Source organism: Limulus polyphemus, unplaced genomic scaffold (assembly GCF_000517525.1).
Source record: "Limulus polyphemus unplaced genomic scaffold, Limulus_polyphemus-2.1.2 Scaffold553, whole genome shotgun sequence".
NCBI lineage: Eukaryota > Metazoa > Arthropoda > Merostomata > Xiphosura > Limulidae > Limulus > Limulus polyphemus.
The window spans coordinates 404409-424207 of NW_013666163.1; the positions used below are offsets into that span (position 1 = coordinate 404409).

At 33.8% G+C, this 19799-nt stretch overlaps 1 protein-coding gene across 1 annotated transcript in view; it reads left to right on the plus strand.

Annotated features, from left to right (window-relative positions):
* LOC106459058 (glutamate receptor ionotropic, kainate 2-like) overlaps positions 1-19530 on the plus strand; it is a 185850-nt gene extending 166320 nt beyond the window's left edge. Inside the window, exons 10-15 of the mRNA XM_022385436.1 lie at positions 739-852; positions 6132-6332; positions 6906-7267; positions 7929-8127; positions 12055-12387; positions 17638-19530. Coding sequence (XP_022241144.1) covers positions 739-852; positions 6132-6332; positions 6906-7267; positions 7929-8127; positions 12055-12387; positions 17638-17799 — 1371 coding nt within the window. The 3' untranslated portion in view covers positions 17800-19530. The remainder of the gene's footprint in view (positions 1-738; positions 853-6131; positions 6333-6905; positions 7268-7928; positions 8128-12054; positions 12388-17637) is intronic.
* Positions 19531-19799: the final 269 nt, after the last annotated feature.

The window sequence follows — 19799 nt, forward strand, 5'->3', positions numbered from 1 at the left end:
GGTGTTAAAGAAGACATCAACATGTTTTTTCCTTCAAAGCCAAGTGATTTCTTTAATCAGGGTATTAACAACCTGACAGTAAGATGGAAAAGCATCATCGATAAGAATGGAGACTATTTCATTGAATAAATGTTTTGTTTTGATATATAAGTTGTTCGGGTTTTTTCATCTAAAAAAAAAGCGACATTAATTTCTTGACGACCTAATACAAAGGCATCAACACACGCATATATGATCAATGTCTACACTTTTACTTGCCCCCAGTGGCACAGCGGTATGTCTGCAGACTTACAACGCTAGAATCCGGGTTTCGATACCCGTGGTGGGCAGAACACAGATAGCCCATTGTATAGCTTTGTGCTGAATTACAAACAAACAAACAAAACAGTTTTATTTGAAGAATAAGTGGATTTCGTACTTTCACTCATCACTTTTCTTTTTAAAACAGTTTCAGAAGCGTTTCATTTTTCCTGATTCCATATTAAACACGTTATAATGCCCACTGTATTCTTCGTCTTATGTTCCGTATTTTTGTTTTATTCGGTATTGAGACCATGCCAAATATTTCTTATCTTTTTTAGTGATATACTAAAAAAAAAAAGACGTATCGAATAATGATTGAAAGTACTGAGATAGCGTAAAAGTAGCGGAGTGTTAGAATAAAATATTATGGTAAGCAGATTATGCCTTTAACTTGATATTTGACACACATTTATATATTTTACTCTCTCTATTCAGGCTGGAGACTGGAATGTTGAAGTTGGAATAAAAATTACAGGAAACACAACTAAAGCTATCGAGGAGGTTAAAGCTTCTCTGAAAAACAAGACCTTGATTGTAACAACATTGATGGTAAGCTACTATTTAAAGAATAATACATTGATTATGACAAGATTGTTAGTTGGTAAGTTATTATTCAAAGAAAAACAACATTAATTATAACAGCATTGTTGGTAGGTAAGTTAGTATTTAAAGAAAAATACATTGAATTGTTGATTGGTAAGCTATTATTTAAAAAACACATTTATTGTGACAGCATTGTTGGTAATATATTCTTTAGCACCCAGTCTGCAAATAAATGAGACCGATTTCAGGGGATTGGGTGGACTACAGAGGGGATGTTACGATTCTAGTATCAAGTTAGAACAAAATAAAATGTGATCAGACAAAGGGCTGGATGTGTTAGCCTTAAAAATAAAATAAAAACACTTTACTACCAAAAGAACTCACCTGTCAATAGTGTTTGGCAATGAAGATGTAGAGCTTGGGGGTTAACCGGACTGTGCTCCTCTTGGCATGGGGGTTAACCACATTGTGTTCCTCTTGCACAAAATAGTAGAAGTTTCATGTTCAGGCAGGTTCCGAACTTAGTCAACTTACAGCAGCACGTAAGCTTCTTTGTGTCATCTTCAACTATTCTAATCTACAAAACTCGCTAAAACCGCGAAGAAAACGGTTTTATAGAGCTGAGAAGTCAGATCTTGTATTGCACAATATGTTTGGTCACTACAGTGATTTGTATGGAATTTTGAATGAAGATATGCGATTTACTCCCTCATAGCCTGGAAACTTGTACGAATTCGGTCACGCTAGTGAGCAATTCAGATTCCAGATATCGCAAAGAGTTCAACTTTCTATTCAGATTTATTTAAAGAAAGTACCAGAAAACTCTGTTTGGGAATTAACTCACCAAACATGTCTCCCTGAGTGGCGGACTGGGGTTAAAGAAAAGCACTTTGATTGCTGGTAATTTGTTCTCTAAAGAAAAATACACTTACAATGAAAAACATTTTTTTAAATTTTTACATGTAAAGAAAATTATCTTGGTTGGGGCACCGACGTTCGTAATTTGAGTTAGTGTTTCCAATAGGTCTAAAATTTTAATTCTGTAATGAATGTGAAAAAACCCATTTAGTTTACATCCATTACACCCAGTAGTTATTAATGCTTCGCTAGCTTTCGACGTTTTGAATTATTGTTTATTTGTAAGATATACTTGTTAAAGGAAAAGCTAGATTTTTCTTTTCTTTCTTTTTTATCTTAACTTTGATTTCGATTATCTTCAAACAGAAATATTTGGTGACTATAGAAAACAAATTAAATTTTCGACAATAAACTTAAATCCGTATAATATCAAATGCACGCTATAGCATTGATTAGAATTTCGTTTATAAACTAGTCGAAGCCTCGTAATGCTGTCAATTACAATAGGTATTTTAGTGTAACACTCCTAAGAAAACTGTAAAGTGAAAAGAACCCTTATATTATTGTCAATTACGGTTTGTGTTTTAGTGGAACACTCCTGAAGAAACTGTAAAGCGACACGTGGAGTGTTAATTATATAAACAATAGCAATATACACGATACAAAACAAACGCCCTTCAGTGGCACAGCGGTATGTCTGTGGATTTACAACACTATAAACCGGGTTTCAATACCCGTAGTTGCAGAGCACGGATAGCCCTTTATGTAGCTTTGTGCTTAACTACAAACAAACAAAATAAATAAAAAGGAATATTTGTTTTAAGTTGCGCGCAAAGCTACGCTAGGGTTTTCTGCGCTAGCCTTTCATAATTTGAAGTGATAAACTAGAGATAAAGCAGCTCTTCAACACCTCCTTCTGCCAACAAGTTACCAAAGAATAGTGGGATTGAGCGTAACATTATAACACCACCACGACTGAAAGGACGAGCATGTTCAGGGATGGAATTCGAGCCTGCAACCCTCAGATTGCGAGTCTAGTGACCTAACCGCCAAGGCTATGAATCCCAAAAATAAATGAATAAAAATCTTAAAATGAAAGATTGATTGGAGTGCGAAATGGTGGATGGTGTAAAACAGCTTATATATATGTCAATTAGCATGGATCAACTGTAGCAGCTATCTTTGGAGCCTTGGCTGTTGAGGAACGTGAGAAAAGCAAGACTACTGAAGTTTCTATAAAGATGGTTAACTAAGTAGGCTTACTAAAACGTTTATATGATGGAAAACTAGGACTAGATTGTGGTGACCCGAAGCTACGGCTTAGTTTGGAATTCGTTTTTTGTTTTTAGTCCATGTCACACTATCTAACAACAAAAATATGCCAGTGAATTTTAAAGATAACCCAACTCTTTAAAGCTACTTCCTCAACTCAGGATAGGATATGAAATCTTGAACAATATGGAAGGAGTAAACGAGCAATTAACAGGGATATTACTAAAGTCTGTACGATAGATGGGGAGAGTTGGTGTGTTGTGATGGGTTCCATTTGAGCAGGTTGAGAAATAAGTATTAGGAACTATTAATTACTTCATTATGGATTGTTTAAAACTCGTTCTAGCTAGCGGCCAAAATCGCTTATAAATTGAAGTACAGTATCTTGGCTTTTACATACGATTTTGAGGATAACACATGAGATTGTTATTCGAATAACGGAAGTACAGTATATTGGGTTTTACATAAGATTTTGAGGATAACACATGAGAATGTTATTCGAATAACGGAATGTTACGACAGCGGAAGTCACGTGACTCTGGTAACACGTTATGAGATTATCAAAGGATCTTGAATTTTCCTGGCAACTCTAATCTGTTCCAGGCGCCCTCTTTTTTAGTATATAAGCCCGGTAAATAAAGCAAAATTGCAGATAGATAGATATAAAGACAAATAATTGAGTCAATCGAGCGGTAGTGATGGTAATATAAAGTGTGTGTTTTGTTATCGAGATTGCAAATGTATTGACTGTAGAAATTCTGTGTATTGCAAAGTTGTATCTAGAAGGAATAAACTAGTTTTAATTAAGAAAGGACTTGTATCGCTGAAGTTTCTCGGAAAGAATATGTAACGGGAAGTACACTATCTTGACTTTTACATAAGATTTTGAGGATAACACATAAAGTTGTTATTCTAATAACGGAAGTACAGTATCTTGGCTTACAGAGTATTTAAGGATGATACACAATAACGTTTCTTTTACGCTGATTATAAAATATGTGTTAATAAGATGTTTAATTAGGAAATTTTCCCAGCTGCTGATGTATGAGATTCGATTGGTTTTTATCCATAACTTCTGATCAAAGCATTTAAACATTAACATAGAAATTAATATACCGATCAAACTAGGAGTATGCAATGTCACAAAAAACAAAATTTAAATTGATTAAAATGCTTTGAATCATCAGTTGAGTACCGTCGCTCTTAACAATATTTTCAGCCGTAATCCCAATATTATCTCACGGTATTCGCCCAGATTAGTAAATGTATTTTAATCCCAAATCCATATACTAAACTAATAATGCAAAGTAGTCATCATTGTCAAAAATATGTATTCTAAATAAATTAAAACTAATAGAAATGAATGGATATATGAGCATGTTAACTGATGCTGCTAATGAAGTAGAATATTACTTTACTGACAACAATCATAAAAACAGTTTTTTTTAGGCACTATCAGTGACTTCCCTGTCCCTTGAAACGTGTGACACTAGGGACGTAAATTGTTTGTTTGTTTAGGTTTTCGCGCAAAGCTACACGAGGGCTATCTGCGCTAGCTGTTCCTAATTTAGTAGTGTGAGACTAGAGGGAAGACAACTAGTCATAACCACCCATTGCCAACTCTTTTACCAACGAATAATGTGATTGGCCGTCACATTATATCGCCCCCACGGCTGAAAGGGCGAGCATATTTGGTGTGACGGGGATTCGAACCCGCGCCCACAGATTGCGATTCGCCAAGGATGTAAAACGAAATAATCCTCCCTAACACCATTAAACGACTCCAACAGTGAGTTTTAGATTAGCTTAATGTTTGAGATAAATGGTTCTAGGGCATGTTACTCTTTTGGTGTAAAGTCGGAAGCGGGACGGTATAGATAGTACAGCAAAAACTAATTCTATGTAAATAAAAAATAAGTAATTAAATTTGTAACAAAAATGGTCCAATAAATTAAAAAATATAAATTGTATGTCTAAAGAAACAAAAGTAATGGAAAAAAACGAAGTTGCAGAGTACAGTATGAGCAGCGTATATAAACTTCTAAAGCGGCGCTAAGGCCACGTCTTCCCCAGTTTAAAAATCAAGCAATAGATAAATGAATAGACCTAATACTTGTGGTAAAAATTACAACATACTGTGGATGTTTTGTTTTTTTTCAAGTTCCTCTTAATTCCATTGCGGACCCAAATAAATAGCGTTTCGAATAATCTTTTATCTGTCATTCCAACCCAATTGACACGTTCTGGCATTACACGAAAGGCCTCTTGGACAGTGAATTGTAGGTGACATGAGATAGATCTGAAATTTAGTTTTTCCACGCACCTGATTTTGAGTCCGCAGTGGACAAATTAAGAGAAATGTGGTAAAAAAAAAAACATCTGCAATAACGTGATTTTTATCACAAATTTTAAACCTATTGGTTTCGAATGTTACGTCAGCTTTCTGCTATTCAACCGTAACAATTTGTAAAGCTATAAGCCGTCAAACTTACCGCTGAACTACTGGAGGCATTGTTTTAAGCTATATTTTCAATGTTATAATTTAGTTCTTTACTAGAGGAAGCTACTAATCATGATGATGATGCAATACCTAGAATGTTCGTAAATACTAACGATCGAGAAGCTTTGTGAAGTATCTAGGAACAAGAGTAGATTATAGATACGAGTAATAAGAAGTTAATGAGTGTTTCATTTCATTGTTAGACTGTGAGAGTTAGCGCATCTATTCTGCTATTAAATTACTCGTGAGTTACTTGTTTATGCATCGATCAAACCTAGAATGTTAGGATAGGTACCATTAGGGAGTAATTTCTGTTGAAACATTGTTTGTGAACTTAAGCCTACAACTTGTGTCAAAGTGATCATTGCCTGTAGCAAACGTTAAGAAGTAATAAATCAATTCGTTATGGTTATGTGAATTGAACTTTGCATTATTTTCGTCAAATAATTCAAAATAACTTTCTCAACAATAGAACACGTTACAACAATATATTGAATGCAACTGATTATGACTGATAATCTATCATCACTATGAAAAAGAATTATGTTTAAATAATCATTTTTGTGATGGGTTTTACTATAATGAGTAAAAACACCAATCTTATTCATATACATGCATATTTAAGTTTCTAATTTATATATATTACTTTATCCAGAATCCTCCTTACATAGCACGGAAGGAAGGTGCTAATCTGAGGGGGAACAGTCGGTATGAGGGATACTGCGTGGATCTTATTGAGGAAATTTCTAAGGTACTTGGATTTAAGTACAAATTTCGAGAAGCGGCCGATCGCACGTATGGGAAGAGAAACGAATGGGGAGAATGGAATGGCATGATTCGTGAGTTGATAGAAGGGGTTCGTATTTTCACATCGTTTGTTCGTTCTATCCTATACAACTGCTTAATATGTTCAATCATTGTACTACTGTGCTTAATCAAATGTTCTCCTGAACCATAACGTAGCAAAATTAGTATATAAAAATGATTAAAGGCTTTGCATTTTGCCCAGTGTAGCAACGTGTGTCAATGAACGCGTTTGTATAAAAATATTTAATGAAGCTTTGTGCAGAGACTGAATCTTCCAGGAATCAGCCCCACAGAGACACATATATATCTGGTTTATTAATATTGAAATATAAAAGTAAGTTTAAAATCAATTTTTCCAAATTTTAGTGAATAAAAAAGAATTCATAATTTCAACAACTAAGTTTTATCTCCTTTTTCTTTCCTTCTGTTTTTGAGGAGTGTACTTTCCACTTCCCCTTTGTCAAATATATCAGGTATCTGTGTTTTATTAATATGAATATACAAAAGGAAAATTTAAATGAATTAAGTTTAAACATTTTTACAAATGTGAATTCATTTTGCCATCTTTTGGAAAAGGTATTGAGTTTTTGAGATTTTTTGCATTCTTTGCTTGTCTTTCTAGAAAGCAGATTTAGCAGTTGTAGATCTGACAATAACGTACGAGCGAGAAGACGCTGTCGATTTCACGATGCCATTCATGAACTTGGGGATAAGCATTCTTTTCAAAAAACCCTCCAGGAAAATCCCTAAGCTGTTTTCCTTTCTATCCCCACTGTCTCTAGAAGTGTGGGTGTACATGGTGACAGCTTTCCTCGGAGTAAGTCTCTTTCTTTTCATCGTGGCTAGGTTCAGTCCTTATGAATGGACAAACCCTCATCCCTGTGACCCACATCCTGATACCCTGGAGAATCAGTTCACCCTGCTCAACACCTTATGGTTCACTGGTGGCTCCCTCTTGCAACAAGGGTGTGAAGTCACACCAAGGTGAGAAACTAGAACAATCTGTTGGATGTTTTCATGTAATCTGACAGGTATTGAAAAAGTCACATGTTAATGCTTAGGCATTTGTTAAATATATTAATCGAATATCAAGCTACTACAATATATTTTGTTCTATAATTACCTCTTCTCCTTAAGAACGTGTAACTCACTTACTCACACACTTACTTACTTACCTTAGTTTATAACTCACTCTGGTAAACTACTACAAATTATTTTTCTCCACAGTTAAAAGATGTGAATGAAATGCAATTTTCAGATTATGTTTTATTGTCACCAGGTGATTATCAACTGACGATTTTTTACTCTCATTACAAATTTGATTCGAAATAATGAACAAGTAATGCTACATTTTATGTCAACAAACAATTTTCTTTTGATGGCAAGAGGCTTTTCTTTGAAGTCTACAGAGCCTGTATATTCAGTTATCGAGAACAATTTCAATTCACCATGAACAAATAATTTAATTTGACGACTAATTTCACTATAAACAAGCGATTTCTGTTCAATTGTATTTGAATATCACTAAACAGTTTTAAATACTAATTTCCAGTTGAATTTCTTTGCGAAATATAAATCTTTTTATTTTTCACCAGTGTTAAAAACATTTAAGTTTATGAGGTCTAAAACAAGTTCTAATGTTTAGGGCTGTTTCAACAAGAGTAGTTTCTGGAATCTGGTGGTTTTTCACCCTTATCATGGTATCCTCGTACACAGCCAACCTTGCAGCTTTCTTGACCGTGCAACGGATGACTTCGCCGATAGAGAGCGCTGATGACCTGGCTAAGCAGACATCCATTCAGTATGGTTGTCTTCGGTCAGGATCTACGCAAGCTTTTTTTAAGGTAAATGACCAATTTAATACCCTAAATCAAATTTATTGAAATACTGAGAAAATGTTTACTTATACGCTAGTTAATTTTATAGACTGTACTTTTCAATTCCTCAGCAGTTTCTTTTTTGCACTTGTAAATCTACTTATGTTCCCCATTTACAGGTGATTTGAATAGTACAACTTGGAATAATCACTTAATCAAAGCATAACATAACTAAATATATATACATATATATTTGTCACCGGTGGAAACAAAAACCATGTTTGAAACTTATTTTGTTTCGTAATATTATTTAGTTCTAGAAATTATGCCACCAGTGACTCAGCGGTAAACCTGAGAGCTTATAACACTAACATCAGGTTTCGATACCTTATGTGGGCATATCACAGATAGCCCATTGCGTAGATTTACGCTTAACATCAAACAAACAAAATCTAGAAATTATCATAAGTAGTTATACGAGATGGTGTTTCGAATCTTTCATTTTTTTTGTCAATCGAGGTACAAATAAATGGAATCATATTTCAAACTTTTAAACAAATGTATGAAATGTTTAGTGTAAAAAATGGAGAGTAACAACGAATTTTAAGCATTTCTTTCAATAGACATATCTTTCTATCAGTGTTTCGGAAAGAACAAACAAACAACTCTACGGCGTTAGGCATAAGTATTAATTAAGATATTTGTAAGCAATGTCTACAGTTTTAATGTTCATCTATCCTAGCTTGGGGCCTCGAGTGGCACAACGGCATGTCTGCGGATTTACAACGCTAGAAACCGGGTTTCGATACCCGTGGTTTATAGAGCACAAACAGCCCAATGTGTAGCTTTGTGCTTAACTTCAAAACAAACAAACCTAGCTTGGGGTCATGATTTTATTCGCTTCACAATGCTAATTACTTTTTTTACCAGTTCAGATTGTCTAATCACAGACAATAATTATCGATGTCTACTTAAAAACAGCTATCAGCTAATGTTCTTTTGTCTTCTTCAATTCTGTTAATCAACTGAGAGACCACAACACCTTAAGTGAAATCTTCCAGCTACTTTAGAAACTTTCACTAAAGGACTTTTTTTTTTACTAAACATTTTGTTGAGTGTAAAATTGTCTAATCTATTTTTCACAAAATTAACTGAGTGTATATACTTACATCAAAACAACTTAAGAGACTTAAGTGTGCTATAAATTGTTTCTAGCAAAAATGTTCGCTCATAATACTAGGAATCGAATAATAATTACAAGTTACATTCCCGAATGTCCATCTTTAATTTTAATTTCCGGATTTTTTCACTCACGTCTTTCTTCTACAGGTATCAACTCTGCAATATCTAAAAACATTTCACGCTAAACACAAATATGCGAAAAACTTATATAATTTGCTATGTTACCATAAAATGATTAATTTAGTTTGAGTTGAAGAATGGATGTGAGCCCTTTCCACTGTATCTCTTTCGATCAAATAAAATATTATATGAAAATCCTTCTAAACATACAGAACACACTGATCCATGTTTTCCTAAAGTCAAAACTTCAACATTAATTGGTCTTGAAACCTCCACGATAGTAACATCAAACTAAACACATTTATACTTCTTACATGCTTTACTCATTGATATATATCCGCTCCCCCAAAAATAAATAAATAAATAAACAAAAATGATTTAAAAACATTGTATGTTTTCATATATATATATATTACGGTGGATCCAGGATATTTGGTAAGGAGGATTGTTCCTCCACCAAGTCATTTAAAATTTACGATGTTTTAAAAGTTGCTAATGATATTTTGTTTTTGCATCAGAAGTTTGATCTATAATTTCAATATTTAACCAAATATAATTGTACAAACAAGAATACTTACCAGATGGCGTTGCAATACCATATCCTTTTGAATCTAGGAGTCCGCCAATTTGCATAAGCTCACAGTTTCTTTCCACTATATACTCAATGCTTGTTGATTCCATCAAAAAAGCATAATTCCCTTTTTTCACCCTCTCGACGCCTTTTAAATTAGAATCCACGAATACACTGGGTCGTGCGGACTCCATGAAATTCCACATTCGTTTGAACGTAGGGATGTTCGAATCCTATTTGATACAGTTTTACACTAAATCTCTAGTTTGATAGATTTCACTTTGTCTATGCCATGCCCTGAGTAATATGGAATTACAAAGGATGTTTAAAAAGTTTTACTGGTTATACTAACGTTATAGTCCTATCAAGGAACATGACTCTACTTATGTTTAAAACAAAACTAACACACATATAAGCTATTAAATAATTCTGAACTATTAATTGGAGATATTTTTATGATTGGTCTGTTGAGGAGAAGCTGCTTTTTTACGGTATTACTTTTAAGTCCGATGTACTACCAAACAAAGGTCTGATGGACTACCAAACAAAGGTATCATCAGACCAAATACAAAAACCTAACAAGACTATTCGTTAGCATTGGTACTTATATGTACATATAAATTCTGAATTACTATACTTATCTTTCGGTATTTGGAAAACTTGATGAAAAACAAACAAAATGTATATTTATAAAATGCTCTAATTCCAAAAATAATATATGCCTAGCTTCAGACCATGAATTACAGGTAAAAGAACTAATTAAAACAGTTTGCTATATATTCAACTCTATATAAGTTCAGAATCCAGTTAGACGTGCAGTTATTGTTTTCTAAAGAAAACTCATATTAATGGAGGATGCGATGTTTTATTAAATCTATTTTGTAAGCTGTTTTATAAGTTAAAATAGTTATTCTACTTTACAGAATTTCTTTCTCCTGTAACTTCGATCGATTCTTTAACTAGTAGGTAGATAAACTTACGAAATTTTAAATGTCCTTTCTTAAGTATTTACATAATTCACTTACGATAGTTCGTGGAGTTTTTACTGCACTTTACAAAATGAAGTAGTCTGCTGCGAAGAAAGAAGCAACAAAGATCTCTTCTGTGTTCGCTAAGAAGCTGTTAAGTTTCTCTTATATAGAAACAGGAGTTACTGATTTGTATTCCTGTGTCGACGATTCAAAAAAGGGCTGGTATAAATTGAATATACTTATGCATCAGCAGTTCCAAATCTCATGAACAGTCAGGTCGAAAGTTCTTGAGGTTTTTATTTTGTATACATGCACTAAAGTTAACTTTATCATTACAGTAGAATCTACAACCACTTATATACTTATGTAAATCCGCAAAAGAAAGAAGGTCGGAGTAACTGAATCAGTAAAATAATAAAACTAATACTTGTCACACACACACACGTACAAATCTAAAATTCCACCGATGGGTCAGTGGTAAGTCTTCGGATTTACAACGCTAAAATCAGGGGTTCGATTCCCTTCGGTGGACACAGCAGATAGCCAGGTGTGACTTTGCTATAACAAAATATAAATAGATAGTTGCTTTTAACTCCTCCACATATACGTAACTCTTAATTATTTTCCACGAAAGAGCAAAAAAAGGTGGTTTTAATTTGCTCTGTTTAACTTATAATACTTACTGTCAAAACTCTCTTGTTATAGGATAAATAGCTGTACATATATAATAAAAATAACACTTTTTAAGGGATGTTACAATAGTCATTTGCAACTTTCATGAAAAACACCAAACTGGAACTCTGAAAGTAATTAAAATGTCTTTGTCTGAAATGTTCTTTAACAACTAAGGATCTTTTAATTATATGAGAGATTGACACTTCATTTTATACGGAAGTGAACTTTTTATTTCATTGTATTGATTTATATTGCTAGAACCAGTGATGCTTATAGACCTTGATGTCTTTAGGACGTCCCTCTTCAGTGGTGGTATGAGGGGAGGGAGATCCACTAAATTAAAGGGATTTACATTATTTATTTATTTGTAATTATGGTTCATATTTGACTGTTAAACCTTTTTTAATCGTGGCTGTAAAATTAATATTTTTGTAAACGCTGTCTTCAAAAGTTTTTAACCACTGGCTAGAAGCCTTTCTTTATTGTAATTCTTATCCTGAAGGTTCACCCTATCGGACTTTGTTATCAAGTGCCATCCTGAAGCTCCAAGAAGGTGGTATCTTACAAATGCTGAAACAACGGTGGTGGAAAAATAAGGAGAAGAACTGTATCAAGGAAGAAACAAGCCTTTCCGGTTCAGCTAGTGAACTAGGGCTAGATAATGTAGGGGGTGTTTTTGTAGTTCTGTCCTCTGGATTGTGTATGGCGTGTTTAATAGTTGTTCTAGAATTCACCTGGAAATTGCGAAAACTTCCTTCTGAAGAAAGGGTAAGTCGTGTATCATTTGTATTTACCTTGTATTTAAATTGCATGAAGTTTGGTTCGAGAATTTGTTTAGAACCTCAGTCTTGGCGTAAAATAACCTTTATTAATATTTAATATTTCGCCCCCCACCACACACACACAGTGACTCAGCGGTAAGTCTGTGAGCTTATAATGCTAAAAATTGGATTTCTATACACGTGGTAAACAGCACAGATAGCCCATAGTGTAGCTTTGTGCTTAACTCCAAACAAACAAAAATATTTCATATTTCAAGATTTAATTTCAAACGAATATGCAATAAAATGTTTCATATTGAAGAAAATTACATTTCACAATAACTAATTTTAGATATGGGCTCATTATTTAATTACTTCGTGCTCATCTTCATCAAAACTGAAAGGAGCCTTTTTGATAAACAATGGAACTTTCGACACAAACTGTGTCACCACTGCTTATTTGTATCAATAATATCCTATGTTAAAAAAATTATAACGGGCTGGGTGTGGCTTAGTAGTTAACGTGCCGTGCTATGAATCTGAAATTTCATGGTTCGCGTCCCGTTAACGACAGATCGCGCTCCGAACGTTGATACAAGTGGCATACTCCTATGCTTATCACCGCCTTTCCATTTTTATGTGATTGAACAAGTAGTATTGAAAAAAATACCTCAACGGCAAAATTTTGGAGCTGTGACTGCTCTGACTTCAAGCAATCAGAAGCAGGCTTTGCCGTTGCATTATACTCCTGTTTGGATGAAAACTTCAAAATACTCAACAGCATGGAGGAACAAATTACATCTCACATGACTCAGAGTTGTTATTTTTATATACAAACAACGTGTCCAACACAGATAGTGAAAAGAAAAAAAAAAGCATGGGGGTTCCAGTTGCATAGGAATGTCCCCAAAGTAAGATCCAGAGGGGAACCGTTCTCTAGAAAGTATTTCTCCCCTGCCTCATCATCATTCGAACTTCAGTCCATCATTAGTGGCCAATTAGTCTAAGTTGATATGGCCATGATTATCTTCGGAATCTATCGCCCCTGACGCAGTGCACGTGTATCCACCAACTCCGCAGTGTCGCTACGCACCGCTCGATGCTAGCGAAGTAGGCTGCCACACCACTCAAGTGTGTCTTAGCCTGAAATAACGGCTAAACCTAACTAATCGATTTCGGTAGCCCAAGAGTTGGCGGTGAGTGTTGTTGACTAGCTCTAGTCTGTCAGTTCCAAACAAGGGACGGCAAGTGCATATGGCGCTCGTGTACAGTTACGCAAATATCTGAAACAAAATATAGAGCAAATAAAATTTGAATGATGTGTATGTATTATTTACAAACCTAATATATATATACCTTAACATTATTTTTCCTTCCGTTTTAATTAACGTATCAAATACCCTGATTTATGGATGAACACTTAAATAAAGATTGTAATTGTGCCCGAGCTAGAAAGTGCGAAGCAGAGTTGAGAGAATTAGAAACCTACGATAAAATTATTTGAAAAAATAAAAACGTGAAGACGCTGACTAGTAAAGAAAAAAGGAAAGTAAGTGAGATAAGCAACAGAAAAAACTCCAAAAGGCTCATAAAAGAAGCAAGAGAGTGGAAGAGAGAACAGGCGTAGTTGAAAAACTAGATCAAAAAGAAAATGTGTTTTAAAACCCGATCGTGACGACAGAAAAAAATACAGGGGGAGAAATGAGGCGGATACTAAAAGAAGATTCCTTGTTATTGCATAAATCAAGACTTCTACATGTATTACACGCTGTATTTGATGTTCTTATGACATCGTTTTCACTCTCTCCACCATCAGAGCCTTACATCATTTGATCATTAATTTCACGCAAAAAAATAATAACTTTTAGCGTGATATTTCAAACTATAGCAGCATGTGTACAATCAAGTTCGTAAACATAGTTTTTTTATCCTGAATTCCAACATTCCTTTTCATAGGATAACTCCCATACCATCTGGTGTTTTTAAACCCGCACGAAACGTTGATTCCTAACGTGTTTTATATTGGAGATGTTAAGAGAGATATAAACGGAATATTTCTACTTAATTCTTGGTCTTCGTTATAAATCATAGCATAAAGCTAAAAATAAGTGACGTGGGACAACAAGGGGGAATCCTCAATAGCCGCGGCTGTAATTAGAACTCAAATAGGTCAAGAGATGGAGCTATGAGCTAAAAATTTGTACTTGAAAAAAAACTCAAGAACCATTCTATGAGTCGCTATGCCGCGGCTAAATAATATTATCTCATTCATAGTTTTACGTGTGATTCTAAGGGTTCATTTTCGTTGTAAAAACGCTGAGAAAAAACACTTCTCAGGACTTAAAAAAGATCTCTAATAAATCAAATATCTTTAAAGCACTATTTTAACTACGAAACGTAATGGAACATTAACCAGAGGTAAAGAAAGCTGTTCTGTGGTCTATTTGTTTCAATGATAAAACTTTAAAATCCCTTTCCAGTAATTCCTAAACATCTTTGTTTATATAATAAACCTTCAATAATTTCTCCATTAAAAATAGTAATAAAAAACTTTAACTCTGTTTGATTAATGTGACTCAGCGGCAAATCTGAGGGCTTATAACGTTAAAAATCGGGTTTCGATATCCTTGTTGGTCACATCACAGATAGCTCATTTTATAACTTTGTGCTTTAATAACACACTCATTATATGTTATTAAGAATAAAGCTACGCAAGGACTATTTGTGATGTCCCCACCAAGGGTATCGAAACACTCTATTTAGTGTTATAATCTTTCCAGAAAATTTCGACATCAAATATAACATCATTTCAAAATATCTTAAACCATTATGATTTCCCTGAAAAAATAATAAAGTCAACATAAAATGTTAATGATATATGATGACAGCTGGTTTGTTTGGAACAAAAACTTACTATTAAAGGAATGAGCCCAATAGGTTGTTTCTGAAATTAATTCATTTCGATTTAATGTTTAAAGGACCACAACCACGACAGTTTTGATCTAATTATTTAGATATTTTTTTTAATTTAACCGATTTTAATTCTTTTGCATATGACCCTTTGTTCTTTAAAATATGTCTTAAGCTGAGATTTCCGTTATAATTGTTAGTTGACCGAGTAATGCTTGCTGACGAACTTGTTACTTGTATTTTTACAATTAGTTTTTCCTGGTCGTGTTATTGTTTTAAATAAATATTACCCATAGTTGTGTAATGTTAGTTAATTGTGCATTTTCTGTCTGAAACCTATACGTACTACTGTTAACATGTGCATTTTCTGTTTGAAACCTATACGTACTACTGTTAACATTTGTATTGATATTGCCCATAGTTGTGTAATGTTGGTTAATTGTGCATTTTCTGTCTGAAACCTATACGTACTACTGTTAACATTTGTATTGATATTGTTGTAAATTATATTTTCATTTAGATGTGTATTTGTTAGAGAAAGCTAGTCTTTATGCCACGATCTAGAAACATCCTGTACTAAGTAGAAAATGAATACAGTGAAACCTCCTTAATCCGAACGTATTTTGATTAATTAATTCGACCGGATTATCGAGGCATCCGGACAACCGAACCAGTCGTTTTTGAATACAATGACCAGTATTAATAGCATCTATCATCGATCGATAAATGCAAGGGTTCAAACTATTACGGGCGGACATGCAACTGGTAAACAACAAACAGATGTATGTGCCATAAAAATATCAGACTAACATTCTTTACGTCAGTTTGTTCAAACCAATTACGTACTTAATTAAAGAATACAAAAACATAGTTTGATCTAATATATACAACAAATCATTTCCAAAAAATAAAATTATGTAATAAAGTCTCCTTTTGAATTAAATTTCTTTTGAAGCTTCTAAGCAGCTTTGAGCAAATAACACATTGCATCATCATCTTCTTCACATAAATCCCTGTTGTTTTCGAACTATGTGATGACGTCTTTATAATTAGATCGTGCTTTATTCAGGCTGACAGATCTGAGTGTTGGATCATTTTCGATATCACATTCACTTTCACCACACGCTTCAAGAGACATAAAAATGGTGTATTCACTCTTGACTAGTTGGTTCTGTTGAGTGTCGAGCCACTGATCAGCCAAAATGACATTATTATTACTTGAGATTAAGATATGAATTGTATAAGCAATCTCATTAATGACTTCTGACATCTCAGTAGTTTCACTTTGTTGGGGCTTCGTTAAAATCTTGACGTGCTTCAAGCAGTTTTTAGTATTTTTTAACAGTAACACTGGACCAGGTGAAACTTGTCACGTATAAAGCCTCGAAGATATTTACAATTTTTCATGTAACATCATACACCCAAAGATGCATACCTTTCTCCAGGTTTGTACACTTTGAATGCATTGCTCTTGTTTGTTGACTAGTAGGTTTATAAATAAGTTATGCGTAGTTACCATTAGTCTTGGAATTTCTGTTGGAGTGTTGTTTGTGAAGTTAAGGATACATGTGAACGTAACCTATAGTGTAGCAAACGTTACTGTTTGTTTGTTTTGAATTTCGCGCAAAGCTACACGAGGGCTATCTGCGCTAGCCGTCCCTAATTTAGCAGTGTAAGACTAGAGGGAAGACAGTTAGTCATTACCACTCACCACCAACTCTTGATTGACCGTCACATTATAACGCCCCTACAGCTGAAAGGGCGAGCATGTTTGGTGTGACGGGGATTTGAACCCGCGACCCTCAGATTGTGAGTCGAGTACCTTAACCACCTGGCTATTCCGGGCCTAATTGTTCGTTTGGTCGGTGACGCGTGATAGTATCTAACTTCAGTTAAAAGTCCACTTTAATGACAAAACAGTAGTTTCCAGAATGTTAATTTTCTATTAAATATTTTTTGGTATCTTTAAGAGTAAGATATGTGTACAAACATATGTAAAATTACATCACAATATTTTCATAAGAACAACTGATGCAAAATTGGATGAGTTATATTACAAATCATTAGAAATGAATAAAAACCCTATAACCTGAGCACTTTCGAAAGGTGGACCTTTCTTCTTCAGTGTTATAGGGTTTTTATTCATTTCTATCCAGACTTCTCGAACCTACGTATTTTTTCTAACATCATGAATAACAAATCATTACATATCCAATACACTACAAAGCCTTTACTTAATTATTTTGAACGTACACAAGTGCATCTTTGTGTTTCGTTTGCTACAGGAACCATTTTGCTTCATAAATTATCTACAATGTAATTTTAATATTGTGTTCCGTTTCCACAGGAGCCGTTATGTGTGGAAATGTGCCGTGAAATGAAGTTTGCTATTATGTGCGGAGGAGACAGTAAACCAGTTAGGAAAGAGTCTTTACCACCATCCAACAACTTGTCACTGATCCAGTTCAGCAGCCTAGGAAACCTCAATTCGAAAGAAACGATATCTTGACAACAAGATCCAGGGCTGGTAGTTCCTTTAGTAGACAGTGATGTCAGCTATTACCGATATTCCCAATATGACGTCATCAGCGTAGTCTAGAATAGCATTTCCGATTAATAAAACTATCTGATATTCCATCTGATGTATAGTTTGGTGCATCCATCTGTATAGAGTTTGTTAATTCTTAGAGGTCGTCTTCTTTAAACTTTTCCATAATTACATGCATCGTTGGATCTTAATAAGATTCTGGGCGAAGCTTTTGGTCTATTAACCGATGTTACTGTAATATATATAAACCAGTAGATTAGATGATAATGTTGAACACGTACAGTAGATGCCTTATAGGCAACTGTTTCATCGAATTCCGAAATCGAATCAATTGTTCATTGTGTGTTTGTGGCTCAGTTGTACAATATCAATGATGCTATACTGGGTTTCCTTTTTGTTTAATAGCTTACTCTGATATGATTAAGAAATTTAGGACTGTGTTATGCTTGTTCATCTTACTGTTATTTCTGATTAATTATATCAAGATTGAATATAACAGACTCAGAATATTTCATTATGTTTAACGCAGTTTCCGTAAGATTGATTGTCGTAATGTTGTGGTGGTGACATTTTGTTTGAAAAATAAATGTAAAAATATTGATTCGTTCAATGAAGAATTTGTAAAGCTTGTGATTACTGTGTTTACTGAAGTTTTAATGTTATCTTTGGTGTTGAAACTGAACCTTTAAAATTTTTAATGGTTTGTTTGGAATTATTTTATAAAAACATTTTGAGAATTGTGTTTCAATGATAATATAGTTTTGGATATGGTCATTTAATAGAGTTCAGGGTTGTCTGAATAATGACCATTTAAGTCCAGACGATGGGTAAGGAAAACAATTGAGAGCATATATCTTTTCCTGTTCAAATACAAACCTTATCATTGTATACGTATTTAAATTAATAACATGATAGTGCGTTTTCAATTAACCAAATAATGTGGACTTCAATAGAATATTATTCTCCGGAAGAGCAGGATGCGCCCATGGTCTGCCAATTGAACAACAACGACCTAAGCAAAATTGGGAGTGACTTTTGCCCACAATTAAACGTTTAACTGAACGATTTTTATCTTCGTATTTTCTCCAGAAATCAACATTTCTGTATATTTTTCTTGTCTGAGTATTCACTTTAAATTATGCTTTTAGACATCTCGAAAAAATATCAAATTTTTTGGGCTTTGTTAGTAGAAAAAGACGTCAATGTAATACTTTCCTCGGAGTTTACGAAAAGAGGTATTATAAAAATTATTTGAACATCAGACATTTCCGAAGAACGATATACAGTATAAACTTTATAATCCTTAAAATTATACTAGTCTACACAAGAGTTCGGAAAAGTTTTAAATTGATATAATGTGAATAAAATGCTTACTCAGAAGAGCACTTCATTATTACCCAAACTGTCAGCTGCTTTACTATAAGTCGATTATATTTAGGTGTATCGTAATTTCTACGACTAATATCTTCTAGATATCCATATTATATAATATTTAATCCCTTTTATTCATTAAAAAAACATGTATTTTGTATAAAAATAGACAAGGTAGTATGATAGAATAATCTAGACTTAAATATTGATTTATTCTTTGTTCATGATCAAAAATGCCTTTTATTTTTTGTTGTGGGTGGTGGTGGTGTTTTTTTTTTGTTTGTTTTCCTAAATAAAATTCATCCCAATTTGTGCATTAAATGGGTGCTTATTTGCCTCAGGTAATTGCCATAAACTTGTTACTCATTATTACGAGAAATAATGTTAAGTGGATCAGCCTCACCCAAAAGTCTTATATGAAAATTTTGATGTTCGTATGCAAATAACAATACTTCGTTGTGTAAAGTCATAAAAACACCTTACATGTGAAATGAGAAACACGTCGAGCTTGATAAGTGAGAGAAAAAAAAAGGTTAGTTACCAGAGATGTATAGAAATAACCTTTTTGTTGTTGTTTGTTTGTTTATCTT